General features: G+C 50.7%; 6 protein-coding genes across 6 annotated transcripts; 3 read left to right on the top strand and 3 right to left on the bottom strand.

Moving 5' to 3' along the window:
• Window positions 1–158: 158 nt before the first annotated feature.
• On the top strand, window positions 159–880 carry LCP9604111_6438 (bifunctional thymidylate/uridylate kinase; the record flags this gene model as incomplete). The annotated part of the gene is made up of 2 exons (XM_039074359.1): window positions 159–306; window positions 357–880. The coding sequence occupies 2 exons, from the start codon at window positions 159–161 to the stop codon at window positions 878–880; spliced, it is 672 nt and encodes a 223-aa protein (XP_038927488.1).
• A 31-nt stretch (window positions 881–911) lies between these two features.
• LCP9604111_6437 (structure-specific endonuclease subunit SLX1) lies at window positions 912–2,171 on the bottom strand (the record flags this gene model as incomplete). The annotated part of the gene is made up of 2 exons (XM_039074358.1): window positions 912–1,872; window positions 1,930–2,171. The coding sequence occupies 2 exons, from the start codon at window positions 2,169–2,171 to the stop codon at window positions 912–914; spliced, it is 1,203 nt and encodes a 400-aa protein (XP_038927487.1).
• A 1,150-nt stretch (window positions 2,172–3,321) lies between these two features.
• LCP9604111_6436 (uncharacterized protein) lies at window positions 3,322–8,747 on the top strand (the record flags this gene model as incomplete). Its single annotated transcript, XM_039074357.1, has 6 exons — window positions 3,322–3,675; window positions 3,743–3,791; window positions 3,868–4,719; window positions 4,774–4,865; window positions 4,917–7,582; window positions 7,631–8,747. 6 exons carry the CDS (start codon window positions 3,322–3,324, stop codon window positions 8,745–8,747), a joined length of 5,130 nt encoding a protein of 1,709 aa, XP_038927486.1.
• A 368-nt stretch (window positions 8,748–9,115) lies between these two features.
• LCP9604111_6435 (1-aminocyclopropane-1-carboxylate deaminase/D-cysteine desulfhydrase) lies at window positions 9,116–10,294 on the bottom strand (the record flags this gene model as incomplete). The annotated part of the gene is made up of 1 exon (XM_039074356.1): window positions 9,116–10,294. One exon carries the CDS (start codon window positions 10,292–10,294, stop codon window positions 9,116–9,118), a length of 1,179 nt encoding a protein of 392 aa, XP_038927485.1.
• A 175-nt stretch (window positions 10,295–10,469) lies between these two features.
• Window positions 10,470–11,876, top strand: LCP9604111_6434 (putative exopolyphosphatase; the record flags this gene model as incomplete). Its single annotated transcript, XM_039074355.1, has 1 exon — window positions 10,470–11,876. One exon carries the CDS (start codon window positions 10,470–10,472, stop codon window positions 11,874–11,876), a length of 1,407 nt encoding a protein of 468 aa, XP_038927484.1.
• Window positions 11,877–12,253: 377 nt separating this feature from the next.
• LCP9604111_6433 (putative SH3 domain protein (Cyk3)) lies at window positions 12,254–16,708 on the bottom strand (the record flags this gene model as incomplete). Its single annotated transcript, XM_039074354.1, has 1 exon — window positions 12,254–16,708. One exon carries the CDS (start codon window positions 16,706–16,708, stop codon window positions 12,254–12,256), a length of 4,455 nt encoding a protein of 1,484 aa, XP_038927483.1.
• Between the last annotated feature and the right edge of the window lie 3,139 nt (window positions 16,709–19,847).

The following is a 19,847-nucleotide window of genomic DNA, read 5'->3' as shown; positions in this document are numbered from 1 at the left end:
GTGTTCTTATCGAAGAAATCGGATTTCCCGATAAACATCGAACTCGCTATCCTTCGGAAACATTTGGGCTATTTCACACATTTCACTAGGAATTGAGGATCCTCACCGACAACTCTCAGATATTTCCATATAATCACACCCCTGTATTCCAGTCAATCATGACAAGCCCATCAGCACCGCCGACGCGACGCGGAGCGCTCATTGTTGTCGAAGGACTCGACCGCGCTGGCAAATCGAGTCAGTGTGAGATGCTACGGGAATCTCTCTCGCAACAGGGGCATGTGGTTAAATACATTCGATTCCCAGGTATTGATTAATCGTTACTATGGGTGCATTGGTCTAATAATCTCCTCTAGACAGAACGACGCCCATCGGGAAGTTGATTGATAGCTATCTACGCGGCACATCCCACCAAGACGACCATTCCATTCACCTCCTTTTCTCGGCGAACCGGTGGGAAATTGCAAGGAGCATTGAAGAAGATATCACAAACGGAACAACCGTCATTGTAGACCGCTACTCATATTCCGGGGTTGTTTACTCCGCCGCGAAAGCGAACCCCACACTATCACTGGACTGGGCATGGCAGCCAGAAATCGGTCTACCGCGCCCGGATATATGTTTATTCCTTAGCATTTCACCCGAGGAAGCAGCAAAACGTGGTGGGTTCGGTGCCGAGCGATATGAAAACGAGGCAATGCAAACCCGCGTGCGGGAGCTTTTCCGGACGATCTTCGAGAAGCAGCAGGATGTGTCTATTATCGATGCGGGGAAATCCATTGATGAGGTGTCACGGGAGATACAGAGTGCTGTGGCAGGTTGCATTGCACGTCTGGACGAGACGGGCGCGTTGAGGAAATTAGAGCCTCTTGCGAATTAAGGAATTAGAAATAAAACTGGGTTTGGTTTGGTCATTCAATGATTTCTGCGTCATCCCAGTCGCTGTCTTCGATCACGATCTCGAGCTTTGATGGAGGTTGGGTCGGGCGGTGCTTTTGTCGACCCTCGAAATCTGAGTCAGATTCTATATCGACTTCCTCGAACCAGTTTGGCCCTAGGTCGTCTTGGGTCGGTTCGTCCGGCAATGACCTTGGTTCAATAGCAGACCGGGATCCTGAAAATACCTCCATGGCGGCAGATTCTTTGCGAACACGTTTCTCCTTCTTTCTGAGAATTGCGCGCGTTTCTTTCTCTGCTCTGTTGCGAAAGCTTAGCTCGCGCATCATTGCCACCCACTGGACGGTGTTTTTACACGCCGGGCAGGTTCCATGAGTAGGCACTAGGAGGTCTGGTCCGTTGGTCGCATCAAGGAATGTGGTAGATAGACATAATAAATGGCTTGTGCCGCGGCAATTCGGGTGTGGACACACAACTATTTGTTGTTCGTCCGGAGAGATCGACTCTTTACAGACCGTGCACTGCAGATCATCCGGGTCTTCCAGCATGAACATTGACTTTTCGAGATAATCTTCTATCCTGGTGTAGTCAATTGATAAACTGTTAATGCTTCCAACGGGTGCGAACTCGTCGCCTTGCTTTGGACCGGGCGGTTTTGTAAGGTTGTCTCCATCTAGAATAACCTTGATGTTGTCGGGTAAGCGACCATTCACACGGTCATTCCAGGCTCGCCATACACGATATACATCAACACAAAAGAAACGGACTCCTAACGGCCAAGAGGAGAAATAGGTCGAACGAAGTAGAGAATGCAAATCCTCGAAATGCGCCGTTAGGGATCTCCTAGTCCGCGCTTTAGGTTTCGGTTTTGGTTTGCCCGTCTTCGCATCGGTATTGGCCTTAGCCCGAGGCTTGGAGTCTAGATCATCTTCGGAATCAAGGTGCCGCGACCTTTCTGGGTGTTGCCAAGCCCATCTACGCGCAATGAGAAATTGAGACGCGATATATACAAACAATTCACATGCGACTTACTCGAATTGCAAAGCGCCGACTCTGCTCGTGAAACCCTCTACGACCAGGGTCATTTCCCAGGGGCGTAATTTATCTCTGGCCGTTCGCTTGGCCCCACCTTTGGCAACACCGTTGTGCTGAGAGAGTCGTCTGATCGGGTTTGGCGTCGAGCCAATATATAGTGATGCGTGTCGAACGGTTGACCGGAGGAGATAACAGCAGTAATATGCCGGGATTGGTTTAGGGGTTTCAGACTCCTCCATGATGTTTGATTTGGAGGAATTTTTAAAGTTTTTGACATTGAAATGTTCAATTCAATGTTGTCGGCTTGTCGAGTCCTTGAAATTAGCTCTGCCTATCGAATACGTGCGGGTCCAAACGGTACCGTGATATACAGATCACATGATAAAGTATTTTTTCCCCTCTAAGGGGAAATGGAATTGCATTACTGTCTAGGGATGATAGTTAGGGACTTACATATGTAATGGAGTTCTTACCTGACGATAGTTATGTGTATCGAAGGGATGTGCAAAGAATGCCTACTGAAAGTCTCACAAACAACTATGTCACAACTCCATTGATAAACATTTGAAGATATCAAAAAGACAATAAACCGGAATAAAATACATATCAAGCCATTATTGAAACATCGCAATTATAGAAACAAAGTCTATACGCAGGTAATATTTCGCCAGTATCCGAGGCACATCCCTCTATCAAGTTAATATGTCACAAGACACTATATTTGGATATCCACCATACAGCCATAGGTCTACGGCGTAACATTGGGCTCCCAAATACTGCGGTCCGTACACGAAATTATTTAGGAGACACCGTATGATCCCCGTTTGCAGCATTGCAGTATAATTACTAAAATTTCACGTGAAAGTCAGGGTACAGGCGGTTCCTGAGCTCGGATTAGCTCATTCTTACAGTAATTCCTTTACCGTACTGATCGGTACCATCGCGGCTGGGTGGCAGGTCCCCCCGGAGTCACTCATTGGTTCCTTTCGTACTGGCTGGCCACACAAAAAGAACCTGGCAGTACTTCCGGAGTACCACCCCCAGTCGATCTTTACTGCACATAATCTCATTCCTCCACTCTTAAGGTTTCTATCCCATCTATCCTTCTTTCCTCTCTGCGACTTGGGCCTCTCTTTTCTTGTTCTATTGCCTTTCGCCCCGAGTCAAAATTTCCTTTCGTTTGTCCTCAATATCCATTCTCTCATATCCTTTGGTTCGTTACCGATCCTTCACCCTTCGGTCATATTGACAGGAACGCCGGCAGCCGCCTTTCCTGATATCTATCATCACGCCCTGCCGTTGACGCATTACGGTCATTGTTAATCGAATTTCTTCAAACAGGCGCGCTCAATCAAACATATCCCCTAATCGCCTGCCCCATTTCGAACAATGGGAGCTCCGGCCTCTGCCGGGGCGACCTCGACGGCCGCAGCAAGCCAGCCGACTCGGTCCTCGAGTACCCATCCGTCGCACTCCCACAACGTGCCCCTGAGCGCTCGCAGGTCCACACCTCTCGATTTGTCCACCGTGGAACGGCGCGGACAGCCCAACAACCCCAGAGAACCATCCAAGCGCATTCGTCCTCATGGTATCCCAGAAGCCCCGACCTTCCGTCCGACAGAGGAGGAATTCAAAGACCCGGTGGCCTATATTCAGAAGATCGCTCCGGAGGGGAAGAAGTATGGAATTTGCCGAGTGGTTCCACCAGAGGGCTGGCAACCGACTTTCGCAATCGATACAGAGGTAGGATCCCTCCTTCACCGGCCCACCGTCGCTTTCCGCGCATGATCACGTCTGACAATGGATATAGCGATTCCACTTCAAGACACGTCGACAAGAGCTGAATTCGGTCGAAGGAGGTAAGGCCCCACGCCCAGCTTACTCCAGCTGGTAGGATCACACCGCAGTGCGGATCTAACCCTTATTCGAACATAGGAAACCGCGCGAACATGAATTATGTCGATGGACTTGCCATGTTTCACAAACAGCATGGGACTAACTATAGCCGGCTACCCAGCGTCGACAAGCGACCATTAGATCTCTACAAACTTAAAAAGGCAGTAGAGAGTCGTGGTGGGTTTGAATCAGTGTGCAAGACCAAAAAATGGGCCGAAATTGGTCGTGATCTTGGATACAGCGGCAAGATAATGTCTTCTTTGTCCACTTCGCTCAAGAACTCATACCAGCGGTATTTGCAGCCGTACGAGGAATACCTGGCGCGGGCCAAGCCCGGTGTGCAACAACAGCTCGAGCTTGAACATGGTGGTCCATACACCCCTTCGCCTCTACAATCCCCCATGACTCACAAGCCAATGTTGGATGAAAATGGCACGCCTTCTAAAATTCGCGATGACACTCCTAGCTTGCCTAGAATGGCTGCTTCGCATACCCCAATGGCATTTACTCCAGTGGCACATTCTCCAATGGCACACACTCCAATGGAAAAGTCCCCAGAGAAGCCAACACCCCCGATCGAACCTACTCCTCCCCCTGCTTCACGCCCAGCACCCACGAGCTTCACTCCCGTCAACTCCGGCCTCGGTGGCTTTACCGCCGTCAATCACTCTCCTTTCACGCCCGTGAACAACGGCCCGCCAATCAAGCGGGAGGGAGAGAACGGCACATTGACACCCAAAGTCGTTTCCGAGCATGGTTTCGTCTCAACGCCTGTAAATGGTCAAGATGAGGAGTCTCTGAAGCGTGGTATCAGCCGCGAGGCCAGTTCTCAGTGTGAAAATGGCGACGATGATGATGGAAGCGGTCGACGCAGCAAGCGCCTCAAGAAAGGTACGCTTTTTTGCCCTTTTAATATTCGAAGCAAATCTTGTCTAACCCTTCTAGATTCCCTTCCAACCGTTGCTGGTTCTCATATGTCGCTCCTTCGCCCAGCACCGGTTAAATCGCGCAAGGATGGCTCCCAGCCAGCTGGAGAGGTAGGCGGGGGTTCGTGTCAGGGTTCTGATGATATACTGATCCATGAACAGAAATGCGAGACATGTGGCAAATCCGATGATCAAGGGATTATTCTAGTATGCGACGGCTGCGAGCTTGGATACCACAAAGCGTGTCTCGATCCCTCTACTACCACACCATCGGAACATGACTGGCACTGTCCCAAGTGTCTAGTCGGCACAGGAGAATTCGGATTTGAAGACGGCGGTGTTTACTCACTCAAACAGTTCCAGGAGAAGGCAAACGAGTTCAAGAAGAAGTACTTCGCATCGAAAATGCCTTTCGATCCAGTTCTCAACACTCATCGCCGCGAAACCGAGGACGACGTGGAGGCCGAATTCTGGAAGCTTGTCGTTGATCTACATGAGACCGTCGAAGTCGAGTACGGCGCCGACATCCATTCGACCACGCATGGTAGTGGATTCCCAACTATCGAGCGGAACCCCCTTGATCCATTTTCGTCAGATCCTTGGAACCTAAATGTCCTTCCATTCTATGGAGACTCGCTCTTCCGTTACATCAAGTCTGATATCTCTGGCATGACCGTTCCGTGGGTTTATGTGGGGATGTGTTTCTCTACTTTCTGCTGGCATAATGAGGATCACTACGCGTATTCGGCCAACTACCAACACTTCGGTGCTACCAAGACCTGGTACGGAATCCCAGGCGCCGATGCAGAGGCCTTTGAGGCGGCCATGCGGGATGCAGTTCCGGAGCTTTTCGAAGGCCAGCCTGATCTTCTTTTCCAGCTCGTCACCCTCATGCCGCCAGACAAGCTTCGCAAGGCCGGAGTCAACGTTTATGCGTTGGATCAGCGAGCTGGTCAATTTGTGCTCACGTTCCCTCAAGCATACCATGCCGGCTTTAATCACGGCTTTAATTTCAATGAAGCAGTCAACTTCGCGCCTGCGGACTGGGAACCATACGGTGCAGCAGGTGTTGATCGTCTTCAGAACTTCCGCAGGCACCCGTGTTTCTCCCACGATGAATTACTTCTCACCGCTGCTGCACGTGATACCACTATTGCTACTGCTAAGTGGCTTGCGCCTGCACTAGCAAGAACGTGCGCCCGTGAACTGAGGGATCGGGCTGCTTTCTTATACCGGCAAAAAGAAATTTCTGCTCGCACCCCAGGCTTTGGTCCTGACTCCATGGCAGATGATGTGCAGCCGAGATTCGTAGTTGAGAATGAAGACCTTCCCGAGGATGATTACCAGTGCCAACATTGCAAGGCCTACGCTTACCTCACTCAGTTCCGTTGTCACAAATCAGGCAAGACTGTCTGTTTATCGCACGTTGACACCTATGACTGCTGTGGCGAAACTCTTGCTCAGAAGCTGTGTGGCTCAGGACACACAGTCCGATATCGCATGGGTGATGAAGAATTGCAGTCTCTCGTGCAGAAAGTCCAAGAACGGGCCAGAATTCCCGAAGCATGGTCCGAAAAGCTCGACAAAACCCTGGAGGATGAACCGAAGCCCCAGCTTAAGGCCCTTCATAACTTGCTAAATGAAGGTGAGAAAATCCCATACCACTTGCCAGGCCTTCAAGATCTTGCGGCCTTCGTCCAGCGTTGCGATAAATGGGTTGAAGAAGCCAACAACTACATTACCCGGAAGCAGCAGAACCGGAAAAAAAACGAGAAAGCTTGGCGCAGGGGCAGTACCAAGGCGTCGCAGCTGGACGATCGCGATCGCGAAGTCCGCAGAATTGAACATATCTACGCCCTTCAGGCAGAGGCTGATAAACTTTCGTTCGACTGTCCACAGATGGCGGTGTTGGAAGAGAAAACCCGCGAAATCGAGAAATTCCAACAGGATATTAATAATGCCCTCATGCACCCGCACACCCGGCCCCTCCAGGAGATTGAAGAACTCATCGAACGCGGCAAAAACTTCAACGTGGAAGTCCCGGAACTGGAACACCTAGAGCAAGTCTCCCGCCAAATCAAATGGATTGAACAAGCCGTGCGCAAACGAGACCACTACATGACCCTTACCGATTGCCGGGAACTTGTCGCTGGTGCTGAACAGGTCGGCCTCTCTGATACCAACGAACACTTAATTCATTTCAAGGAACTTGCTCGTCACGGGGATGCGTGGGAAATGAAGGCCAAGGAATTAATGTCCGTTGAGGCCGTTCACTATCAGCAATTAGAAGCTCTTTCTGCGCAGGCGTCTCGTTTTCCGGTTTCACCTGATACCCTCGCGGCCGTCGATGCTATATTGACCAAGCAGCGTGAGGCGCAAAAACGGATACAGACTCTGTATGAAAAGAGCAAGGACCCGGAGATGAAGAATCGGCCCAAGTACAAGGATATCCGAGACCTCATGGAATCTCTTGAGCACATGACGAGTCGACCCATCGGGGCGATCGACTTGGAACGTGAACAAAAGCGCCATGAAGACTGGATGAGAAAAGGGAAAAAGTTGTTCGGTAAGGCGAACGCGCCTCTCCATATTCTAAGATCCCATATGGAATACGTCGCGAAGCGAAACTCGTACTGTTTCGACCTAGAGGACAGTTACCGACCTCCTGTGGAGCCTTCGTCTCGAGACAATTCTCCCGAAGGTTTGCTTGAGAATCCGAGCAATCCCAACAACATGTGGGGCCCAAAGTCACGAAAGCGAGATGTGTTCTGTATTTGCAGGCACTCCGAGGCAGGAATGATGATTGAATGTGAAGTCTGCCACGAATGGTAAGCCAAAAAACTTCCAGCTTGTGGTTTATTTACTGACCTGTGTAGGTACCATGGGAAATGTTTGAAGATTGCTAGGGGTAAAGTGAAGGAATTCGACAAGTACACTTGCCCAATCTGCGACTGGCGTCAAAAGATCCCGCGTGACGCTGCTCGTCCCAAGCTTGAAGATCTGCAAGATTGGCACGCGGAGATCGCAACTTTGCCTTTCCAGCCCGAGGAAGAAGAAGTTCTTGAGAGTATCATTAATCAAGCGACAGCCTTTCGTGATTTCCTGCATGGCTTCACGAATGCTGCCTGCACAACGACTGAGGAAGTGCCAACTCTAATATTCTACCTTCGCAAAATCGAGGGCGCTGAGGTTCTTCTCACCTTTGAGACGAATTTCTTCCGGCAGGAGATACACAAGTGGGCACCCGTCGCACCAGAACCCCCTCCAATTCTGGAACAATCTCTCTCAACACGAAAACCGCGCCCGACCAAGCAACAGAAAATCATGGCTCAGCTTGGAGTCAATCGTCCAGAGGATCTCCCGGAGCATCTTCGCCCCAAGCACATTGGCGTTACCAAAAGGAAATCTGTTGATGCTCAATCACAGGCAGCTCCTGGTCAATCCGCACCCATGCAACCACCACCACCGACTTCTAGTAGCGGACAACCTCCTGGCACAGGTCCAACGTTGGCTCAGATGGCAGATCCGAATGCTGCACCATACCCATTCTCCGCAAACTATTCATTACCCGCGAGCGATTCCACGCCTGCTTTTGCACCTACCTCCTCCTCGGCTTTCCTCCCGCATGCAGCCGCTTCTCAATCCCCCTCATTCCTACCACGCTCTCCTCCTCCTCAGCCTGACCTGGAACCCTCCCTATTCAGCCCTCCACGCTTCGGTCATGATCCCCAGTTCGCGAGCAGCAGCCCTCGTCAGAACCTAGATGATGTATTTGCAGACCTGACCAACCAAGAGATTGACCCTGAAGCTGAGACCCAGCCCATGGAGAATACCCATGCTAATGAGGCCCTGGAGGCCCTCGTGGTCAGTAATGACAGTAGTCGTGCTGCCTCTGTTCAAGAGGATTCGATTCAAAATGGCGAAAACGGTGGTCCGCAGGGTGGGCCCAAACTCGACGGCACTAATGGTGGCCTTGAGGACGAAGAACTTTGACTGATTCTTCTTACTTTTTTCCCAATAAATCTTTTGTTCTTATTCAAAACTTCACCACGTCTCGTTCGGTTTTTTTAACTATATTCTGATTGCTTTACTGCGTCGCTTTTAGTCCTTTGTTTACCTGCCTCTCCTATACTTCTATCGTTCTGCTCGGACCAATCTTCAAAAAAGGGTGTACAAGAGAAGGGACTGGCGAGTCCGGGGGTGTTTTCCAGCGATTTCACGCTTTTCTGCTTTTCCATACCACAAGACTTATGTCTGTCATGACTGGTTTTCTTTGCTGCTACCGTCACCGTGTAATACTAGTTGAATTCAGCCATTCTTACTCACGTTTCCGACTGCACTATATATCTTATTGATATGTATTATTTAACATCCACATAAGCCCCTAGAGCAGCCTGTCCACCTGTATGAATGAACAATATATTGACCTGCTCTAAGGGTTTAGCAGAATCTACAACTTCTCCCTCGTCCACCCAATGCATCATGCCTCTCGCAACCTTGGCTGTATAAACAGGATCGAGCACCATACCCTCCATCCGTGCCATATTCTCTAGAGTCTCTTTACTCTTATCATCGAGCACGCCGTATGCAGTCCCAACAAAGCGATCATCAAGCCGCACATCCTCAATCCCAATATCCCGCTCCCCATCAAGCCCAATCAACTCTCCCGCCCTCCGCGCAAAATTAAGCACGCGCTTTTCATGATATGCGCGCGGCTTAGTTGGCGAATTAAGAATCCCGACAACCTTCCTCGACACATCTAATCCCCTTATCTTGTCTAGCAGCTTAAACCCAGCCACCAACCCACCAACCGTACTCCCACTTCCACACGCAACAAAGATGTAATCAAACCTCCCCGAACCTCCAAGCCCCATCTCCTCCTCCTGTGCAGCAATCTCAAAGGCCGCGCGCGCATACCCCAGCCCACCAAGCGGATGCAAGCTCGCGCCACCAGGGATCCAATACGGATTCTGTCCGGACGCCCTCAACTCATCGAGAAGAGGCGTCGCATCATGCGCTAGCGGATCCCCTTCTTCGCAGACGCGAACGTCGGCACCGAGAAGGTGATTGATTTGCACGTTTCCGCTGTGTTGGAAGGCTTCCTTGTCGCTGGCTGCTGCAAGTCCGCCGCCTGTGCCGCGGTGCAGAAGAATTACAGCCTTCAGGCCGAGTTTCCGTGCGAGAGCGACAACTTGCACAGTGTGGTTGCTTTGGATTGCGCCCTCTGTTACGAGGGTTGTTGCTGCACCGCCTTGCTGCGGGCCTGGGGGTGTTGGGTTGTTCTCATGGCTGTGATGGAGGGGTGTTTGAGATAGAATGTCTGGGACTATGTATTCTAGCTTGCGATATTTGTTGCCTGCGCAGGCTAGTGGGGAGGAGTGGTCTTCTCGTTTGGCGTGGATGGTGATGAGGGGGTGGTGCGGGGAGAGTCTTGGGGGTGCAATTGAGGATAAGGGGTGGATGGGAGAGGGAGTAGAGTATAAAATATTATAGCGTGGGATTTTGGTGAACGCCTCTGGCAGCTGTATCGGGAGAGACATTGTTCTAAGCATGGTTTTTGGTGTTGTCAAGTTAGGATGTCGCGATTTCCAATTTATATTGTTTGGCCTTGTGTTTAAGGCAACAATCCGATATCCGATGTGTCAGCAATTGAATGAATGACGTCGGATATCTGTTCGCGGGGACTATCGGCTACGATCAATTGATTCAACAACCATGACTCTCCTCCAGTTCTTACGCCAAGCCCGCCAAGTGCACCTTCACTTCCTCTCGGGTGCTCTAACCGAGCCTCCAATCTATGTAATCGGCAATCCCTCTGCCGACCTTGACTCTATCGTCTCGGCGATCATCTACTCTTACTGCGCGAACAACCGGCTTCCGATCCAAAGCCCACGACCCCATATCCCACTACTAAACCTGTCCAATTTCCCCGCTGGGACAGAGCTGTATCGACTAAGACCGGAATTCTCGGCTGCATTATGGTCATCAACCAATTTCCCCCCTCTGAAGAGTGAAGAGCAATTCGAGAACACCCTTCAGTCTGCGGGCAATTTTCTACCCGAGTATGTTATGACCGTCGCGGACTTCGCGCAGTCTCTCGAAGACCAGCATGTGTGGCACCAGATACTCGCCGATGCAACGCTGGTAGACTGGAACGCGTTCCCGCGGCCATCAAAGACCGATAAGGGCTCTGGGTTCCTAACTGGGTTGCCGGGTGTCTCCTTCCGGACTGTAGGATGTATCGACCACCACATCGACGAGCACAACATGCCAAGCATTGACGGCTTACCAGAAGGGCAGCCGATGATTATCCAACCGGGACCTGGGTCATGTGCATCGCTCATCACGCGAGAGTTGCGACAACGGAAACTCTGGGACACGACCCCGGAAATGACACAGGTTGCGAAGCTTGCTCTTTCGGCGGTGCTGATTGATACTTTAAATCTCACCGCGGAAGGCAAAGTGACCGATGTAGATCGTGAGGCGGTCGAATTCCTGCGATCTCAAATCGAGGGAGAATCACAAGCTGCAGCGAGTTCAGAAGGCGATTGGGAGCTGGAAACGTTCTACAAGAGCATTCTTCATGCAAAGCTGAATAGTCTCGATCTTCTTACGATGGAGGAAATATTGAACCGCGATTATAAAGACTGGATTGAGACGTCACAGTCCTCGGGGGAGACTGTGAAAATGGGCTTCTGTTCTGCCGTCAAGCCCATACGATGGCTTGTTCAGAAGGCAGGTGGCCCGGAGAAGTTCCTTGATGCTGCGCTCTCGTTCGCGGCTTCTGCTGAGAAAGACTTGGATGTGCTTGTTATCATGACGGCGTTCACGGGCACTGACGACAAGTTTTGTCGCGAGCTATTCGTCATCGTGACGGGTGGCAATGAAGCGGCTGTCAAGGGTGTGGAGAGGTTTATTGAGCAATCCTCTCACCATCTTGGGCTTGTAGAATGGTCTCCGCTCGATGGGGAGGATATCCCTGAGCTGACAGGCGATTGTCTTTCTACATTGAACGTGGACGAGGATTCCCTCCACTGGAGGCAGCTGTGGGTGCAAACCAACGCGGCTGGGAGTAGGAAGCAAGTTGCTCCATTGCTGCGCGCGGCGGTAGCTAAATTATAAATGAAATATGTCGAAGAATTGTGACTAGATGTCAAATGTCTATTTAGCCTGTTAGCCAGTTCCCATATCATTTTGAATTATGCTATAGATTACTTATGCGGACTTGGGTTTCTCAAACTATTATTAATTTAGACTCTAACACCGAAATCCAGATTTTTGAAATAGATTCTGGACAGATCGGATGCAAATGCAATGCCCCAAGCTAACCTCATGCAAATGCTAGTATGCCAGGAGGACAATATGCCAAAAATATGCAACCCGCAATATCACAACGCAAAAAAGCCAAAAGAAAAAAAAACACAGAGAGCCACCTGCTTCTGAACCCGGTGTATCAGAAGGCTTCAAGATAAACGCCCATAATATGTAACAGTAAAAAATCAAACACATTCCCACTCGCAAAATACACACCAGCGCGCAGCTCGGTCAGCTAGTACGAGACCGCGCCACATACCACGCTCACCGATCTTGATGACAGTCTCCCAAACACTGCCTTCGGCGACAGCATCGCTGATAGATTGGTTGCCATTATCACTGCTGATCATGTGTTCAGCTTTACGGGTAAGACGAAGAATTTTGCCGGACGGAGATTGGATCGCTAATTTCGCAGCCTTGTCCCGCCCCGAAGTAGATCTGCCCGAGGAAATGACCGAAGTCGACGCCGAGAACTCGTTAGAGGCGCCCGATACCGTTGAGCCACCGGCTGTGGTGCTGGACACCATGCTCAACGCACTGGCCGGACGATTAAAGATGGACGGTGAGGCGCGGCCAATGGAAGTGCTCTCGTCCATGGCGGACGCTGGAGCAGAAGCGTGTTGGCGGACAGCAAACACAAACGTATTGTTAACTGCCAGGCGAGAGCACTGTGGCTGCATGATGTACAAGTCGTGTCGCTGGGCGTGGGGTGTGGGATGGCGCAGCACAAAGTCGTAAGGTGGATTCTCTCCCGTGTGGGTCATTGGTAGGGCTAAGGCTAGGGGATGAGGGATGTCCCGGCTGGAGTGCATTAGCCCTTTCTTGCCGGCATAAATTTTCAGTACACCCTGGCCTTCGTCGCCTGGCAGCACAGCCTTGATTGTGATGCGCTTTTGGCCGCGGATCCAATCCGGCTGGACCAAGGCGCGCTTGCGCACAATGTCTCCGCTTTCGAACACGTCGCCATCTACGTCGCGGGCGAATCCCGGGGCTTCGACTTCGGCAGCACATTCAACATCCGGAGGTACTATCATGCGCAGTTGCATGACTTCCAATCCGTCGATGCGGAGGAAACTCGTGTCATAATCCGGCATCTGGATATTAAGTTTGAAGAATGGCGGGCACACGGTGGGCAGGGAGAGCAGAACATCTGGTGAAATTGGCGGGCAGATGTGCTGTTCTTCCGGATAGAGTGGGACATGAGTGTAGCAGAGATCAAGCGGGCGTGTGAGGAAGTACCAGCTCTCCGATATGGAGGAGTTGTTGGAAATGAATTTACTGCGCAGAGGATTTGTGGGATTTGCAAGTGCGCAATCCATAAAGCGCCATTCGCCGTCTACCAGAACAGAGTTCCACCAGTGGTTGGGGCGGGAGAGACTTTCCAGGTCAAGGGCGTCGCCGGGGCTCTTGAGGAATCCTCGGATGACTTCTGTATGCAGGCCAACGGCTGTGCACATCTCATGCACCAATACTGAGATTTCCTCTGGGGTACCTCGTTTGGCCTGCAGAAGTCTCTTCATGTCAACCTCGACGCCGTCGAGAGGTTCCTCCCACGATATTTTCTCGCTGACCCAGGTAAAGATGGCCCGGAGACGCTGAACATCACTCTTGTATGGTCGACAAATATAGGCTTGGGCGAGGCTCATGGGGTTCGTCATTGGAGGTAGACTGCTGATAAAGCGTGCACTCTTATCAACGAGGGTAAGATTGGCAGCGTGGAAATTCGTTGGCTCAGTGATCGGCTGCCCATCAATGCTTTCATCGCCCTCTGCGGTATCATACAGCTCTTCCACGGAGTAGATAACAGGGTGGTCCATCATCTGGCATCGTTCTGCCCTATCAATCCTTTCATTTCGGCTAGGAGACGACGCTCGGTTAACATCACGGCGCACCTGCACCCAGTCAATGGCGTTAGTTCCAAGTCCCATGTCACGACCACTATTACGGTGCGAGTGAGACGGAGCCGGTGACACGGCGTCTATCCCTCTGTTACTCTTGGTTGGAGAATTTGACCCGACCGAAATGCTACTCCTTGCGCTGGCTGCACCAGTCTTGGCTGTTTCAAATATCTTTTTGAAAAAGCCTTGCTTTTTGCTTTTTGGCGTCGAAAGACCGCCAAAAACTCCGCTATGATCCGTCGAGTCCAGGCCGGTGGAAGTCCACGGAATAGCCGATGATGCACCTTGGCGAGAGGAGTTATGACTGGAATGATAGGAAACACCAGTGAATGGCGTTTCCGGGCGGGCATCACTGTATCCTCGAGAGCGGACAGTGTCCATAGCTGTATTTGGCCTCTCACTCCCGCCTCGTCTAGCAAAGCTCCCCGCACTCGTCGCACTGAATCCCCCTGCGGAAAACCCACTCATCACACTTTGACCAGTTTTGTCTGTGCTCGTTGTCATGGATGTGCCATTGCTTTGCATTCCACTGGACGAATTGGTGGTACTAGACTTATTGGTAAATGTCCGGTTGAGAATATCACCGCGGAGATCATGGCCGGAACGCCGGGTCTTGAGGGGAGCGTATTGTCCTGGTATAGAATTATTCCGCGGGTGGTAGGTGGCATGTTTTGGGGGAGGGGGAGGAGGTCCGTTGTCATCCTGACCGCCTGTTCGATCCTCAGACGATCGATTTTGATCTTCCAGCTGACGTAGGCGGCTCTCCATCCTTTGAACATAATTGTTCAGTTGAGGTGGACCATCCATGTGGTCATGGCTATAAACGCTGTTTCGATGGACGAGTCCGCCCTGCAGTTGTTCTTTGTCTCCTTCGAAGCCCATTGAGGTTAAATCCCGGCGTCTGTTCCCCTGGGGGGTCCTTTCCTGAGAGGTATCAAACTCTTCTGGGGACCAGGGCTCGTTGAACACCGGGGACGGAGAGGGCGACTGGTCTTGGCGTGGGAGACCCATGTCTTCCAGTGAAGTCATAACATCTTCCATGGCATCTCGGAGCGGAGATGGCGTATTTCCATGCATATCGGATTGTCCCGAGGTTGCAGAAAGAGCAGAGTGCATTGAGGCCGCAGATGGAGATGGGGTTCGATTGAGTGTCGTGTAACGGTCATTCATAACTAATGGCGTGGGGGATCGTGACGGGTTTGGATAGTGTGATGGCGGGTTAGGAGAGTGTGCGCGATCTTGAGATGAGTGCATAGGTGGGAGCGGCGAATGACTTCGTGTTTGAGAATGTATTGGAGGCTGAGGAGAGTGTGAGCCCGAACGACCGACAACGACTCGGTGTGGCGGCGGCGGAGGGGGAGGGGGAGAGTCTTCCCGCTCTTCGTGCATTTGCACCGGAGACGGCTCACGAGACGGAACCCGATAAGATGACATACCCCCGCCAGAGACGAGTGCAGATGGATGTTCTCGTGCTGGTAATGGCGATGGAGCCCGGTAGGAGGACATACTTCCATGCGGCACTGGTGCAGGTGGATGATCCTCCATGTACAGTGGTGATTGGCTACGCGATGGAGCCCGGTACATACCACCATGCGAACTCATTGTAGAATGCTCGTGCATTGGCGGCGGGGACGGCCCGCGCGATGGGGCCCGGTAAGATGTGTAACGCCCGTATGGGACCATTGCAGACGAATTATCTTGAATTTGTAATGGCGATGCAGCCCGATAAGATGGCATACTACCATATGGCATACTCGCAGCTGGATGATCCTCCATATACATTGGCGATGGCTCACGCGACTGTGCCTGATAGGATGAGATACCGCCAGGGGGGATGGTGGGGGGCGGATATTCTTGCATTTGCAACGGAGATGGCTCACGCGATGAGCCCCGGTAAGATGAAGTAATGCCCTGTGGCATGGCCTGGGACGCATAATCCTGCATTTGCAACGGAGACGGCTCACGAGATGAAGCCCGATAAAGGGGAGTACTGCCTTGTGTGATGATTCCAGACGAATATTCGCGTATTGGCAAAGGGGATGGGTTGCGACGGGTAGATGAGAGGCTGCCATTTGAGGTGTTTGCATATGGACGTTCCTGCGATTGTAATGGAGGTTGGTCGCGGGATGAAGGTCGAGCGGATGAGACGCTTCCCCTCGGCAGCATTGATGGTGACCGTTCAGGCTCTGCGGACGAACGAGGGGAGACGTTATGTGACGAGGGCCGCGATGTGGATGATGTGGGTCGAGCTAGCGAGCCTTGGTTCCTGACTGCTGTCGCATGCGTGCGCAATGGCCTGGTACTTCGTGAAATGCCGCCAGCCCGAGGTGGTGTTTGAGGAATCGCAGGTGCGGCTGGGCTGGTTGCGGTTGCGCGCCGAGCGACAGATGCTGGTGATACGGCCTCCTTATGCGCCTGGAAGGGTTTCCGCCAAACGGTCTTCTGTTTCTTGGGAGCTGATGTGGGATTATTGATCGGAGAAGATCCCGCTAGCACCATTGGACTAGTAGTATCGCGGCTTACGGGCACAAAGTCTTCACCCAGGAGCTCGACAAAATTTGACGGGAACAGTCCAACCGCGCGCCTGTCACGGCGCAACCGCCCCATCCACCATTGTCCATCGCCCGCATTCAAGCATTCGATCAAGTCACCCTCCACAAATCCCAGATCTCGTGTAGTCTCTCCACCCCATGAATATACTGCTCGGCACCAGCATGGAAACCGCATTGGCAGCTGAGCCATGATGATTACTTGAACACAGTTTCGTCGAGCGCAACCCACGGGATCGACCTAATAGGCTGTTTCAACACCTGGCGCACTTGTGACAAGTCCACGTCCAGGTGAAGGTAGGAAAATGATGTATCAATCGATGAGGTTGTGCTGTTGATTCGAACCCGATACAACACAGCTTGGTCGGATAGGTGACAAGGTCCGCACGGCCGCAGGGATAGCAATGATCGCTCAATCAATCAGCATTGTCGGAATAAGGAGTTTTAATTGGGTATTCAAAATAAAAAGGATTAGCGAATAAAGATTGAACTGCACCAAATGGAGCCAAGGAACCGGTTGCTAAGACGTGAGAAGGTAGAGCGATTCAAATCGGTGAGGCCTAAGACGACAATTGGGGCGTAAACCGGGACTGGGGTTGTTTGTTTGTGGCCCGATCGAGACTAGCGGCGGAGGGCTGGCTTATCGATAAGCTTAATGCAGATTATGTAATATCTCCTGTTTCCCGATCGTTCAAAGGTCATTCCTCTTCCTGGAGGTTATCTCCCTATATTTATGTGTGTGGATTTCTCTAAATCAAGCCCTGCGGTGTCATATTACTCGAGCACCTCGATATATACCCCCAGATGTTGCGACTTCTATGAAAAGGCCGGAGCCGTACCCGATCCATGGTTCGGTACTGAACAACCCTGGTACACTCGACAACAGAGGATCCCTGGCGGATCTTTATTTTCACCTGCTGGGTCTGTATTCAAATGAATAATCCTGAGGACTGCCTTAGAAAGGTGAGATACTCGGGGATTGTTAGATTTAGATCTCTAGGAGAACCTGGAACAGAACTGTCGAGGACTAACTCTTATTATTAGTTATAGATAAGTCTGAGACTAGGAAATCTAGTTTACTACTCCATGCTCAGCGGAGGCATTTTCTTAGTATCCAAGTAGAATAGAAAGATTGAAGACTTGTTGACTTGTTGACTTGTTGATTGTGCAGAATCTCAGACAACTGACGATATATATAAGCTCAGTACTAGTAATTTTAGATTGCTCCTCTTTCCTTCCTTCCAGGCTTTCTTTCGGCCGCGGAATCACACAAAATCCCACACAGTATTATGTCTTGAGCTGAATAGCTATGCTTTAGTCCTCCAAGGGACTACGCATAGACGCTTTAATCCATCCGCACACTTACTCACTTGAGGCAACTAAATCAAAGACAGAACGAAAATTGCAAGCAAGCAATTAGAGCTATTGAAGTCTTTATATTATGCATTAAAACTCCAAAATCGGGAAATTGGATAGCCCATGTCATTCTACAATAGGCTGCCGGATCGGGAATTGCCACATTCTCACCGCGGCCACGGAATCTCTAGCCACGCACAAACAGTCTACTGCTTCGGATCCCTAGACACCCCTTGAATTATCTTGGATCCTGACTAGGAATGACCTTGCATTCCTCGGCCTTCTAGTCTGGGTTAAAAGGGGAAATTGTTTGAGGTCAAAGCTTCCCCAGCCACCTGGACATTCCCTAGTGAACACCCATGCTGCCTATCTTTGCCAAACTATGCAAATTCGACAAACAATAATTTGTCAAAAATGCAAACATGTTTGCGGCTACTATCAAAGGATCATCCAGCCCAGAAGCATGAGGCTTGGGATTATCATAATAATCACAATGCAAACCATTCAAATACTGCTTCCCTGGTCCACGCAGGCAAGCTTTATTGTCGAGATTGATAGGCAAGATTACTCATTCCCTCATATTCCATTGATATACTATACTTTTCTCCGGAATCAATAAGTTCATTAACAATGGACATACGAGGACAAGATTTCAGCTGGCCTTGATTCTGGCTGTACTACCACCATCGGTTTGCACGAGACTATTGAAGTTGATCCTAATGCTGGCTGGGTGGGTCTTAAGTTCGTAAGTGCCGCGTCTAATGGTAGCTACATCGAACCTCAGTTTGCTGAGAGTGTTAACATCTTCAGCGGTGAGCGCTACGCCGCGATGATCAAGCTTGACAAGCCTTAGAAGGAATACACCATTCCAGATACCCAAGCCAATCAGGTATTTTCTGGGTTTGCTACAATGAAATACAAGGGTTCTCAGGACACAACCGCGTCTCAACCTTACGTGGATTACGGCGGAAGAAACACCTCCGCTTTTGTTGTTGCTCTGGAAAACAAGGCTATCAAGAATCACCCTGCTGTCACTATCCCTAAAGCCACCAATCAACTTGAACCTCTCCATTGGCCGTTTGGGCTCGTCTTACACATGGACTACTTCAGGTAGTGGTTTGTACGACATGATGGCTAACTGGGACGACCCGATTCTCTATGAAATGAACGCGAAGAACAACCTAGAGCCGCAGGTTACCATTCAAACCAAAAATGGGACCTGGGTCGATATGTTGCTCTAGTTGGGTGAAATGCCCAACAGTCCTGCCATCCAAGCCCCGCATGTAATGCACAAGCACTCTAACAAGGGTTTCATTCTTAGTTTTAGTCCTGGCATATTCAATTGGTTCAGCACCGAAGAAGCTTATGCTGAATGCCCTGAACTCTTCCAACTAGAGAACCCCCAAATGAGAGATACTTTCGTTACTAATGGACCTAACGGACCAACATGGATGATAGTGCGGTACCAGGTTGTTAACCCTGGACCCTTCATCTCCCACTGCCATATCCAGACTCACATGGCCAATGGAATGGCTGTTGCTCTACTCGACGGTATTGATGTGTGGCCTCAGAGTGTGAGGACTAGATCCCTCCAACCTCAAACTATAGGCTTGGTGGTAGAGGCGTTGCTTAGGTAACGAGTGCCCCACACTAGCTGCAGAGGGCATGTTTCTCAGGTCGGTTCGGCCTCAGTAGCACGAGCTCCATCGCGAGGGCGTGGCTATGCTTTTCTTCCATTCCTGCTAAAGATGACAAGCGTTGGGTTAACTGTGCTCATACTTTTTTTATTTTCATTTATCTTGTAATATAATACTAGCTAGGATACCATACAGTTTTATTTTACTATATTTGTTTATATCGTTCTCCGTTTGTTGTAGAAGATAGTCCGTTTGCGTTCATTTATCGGCAGATCTTAGTCCGTCGTCAATCAATGATTTGATTGCTTGAGAACATCTGGATCGCCATGGGGATCGTCC

Source organism: Penicillium roqueforti, assembly GCF_015533775.1.
Source record: "Penicillium roqueforti strain LCP96 04111 chromosome Unknown scaffold_17, whole genome shotgun sequence".
Lineage (NCBI taxonomy): Eukaryota > Fungi > Ascomycota > Eurotiomycetes > Eurotiales > Aspergillaceae > Penicillium > Penicillium roqueforti.
This window is presented reverse-complemented; position numbering and strand designations above follow the sequence as displayed.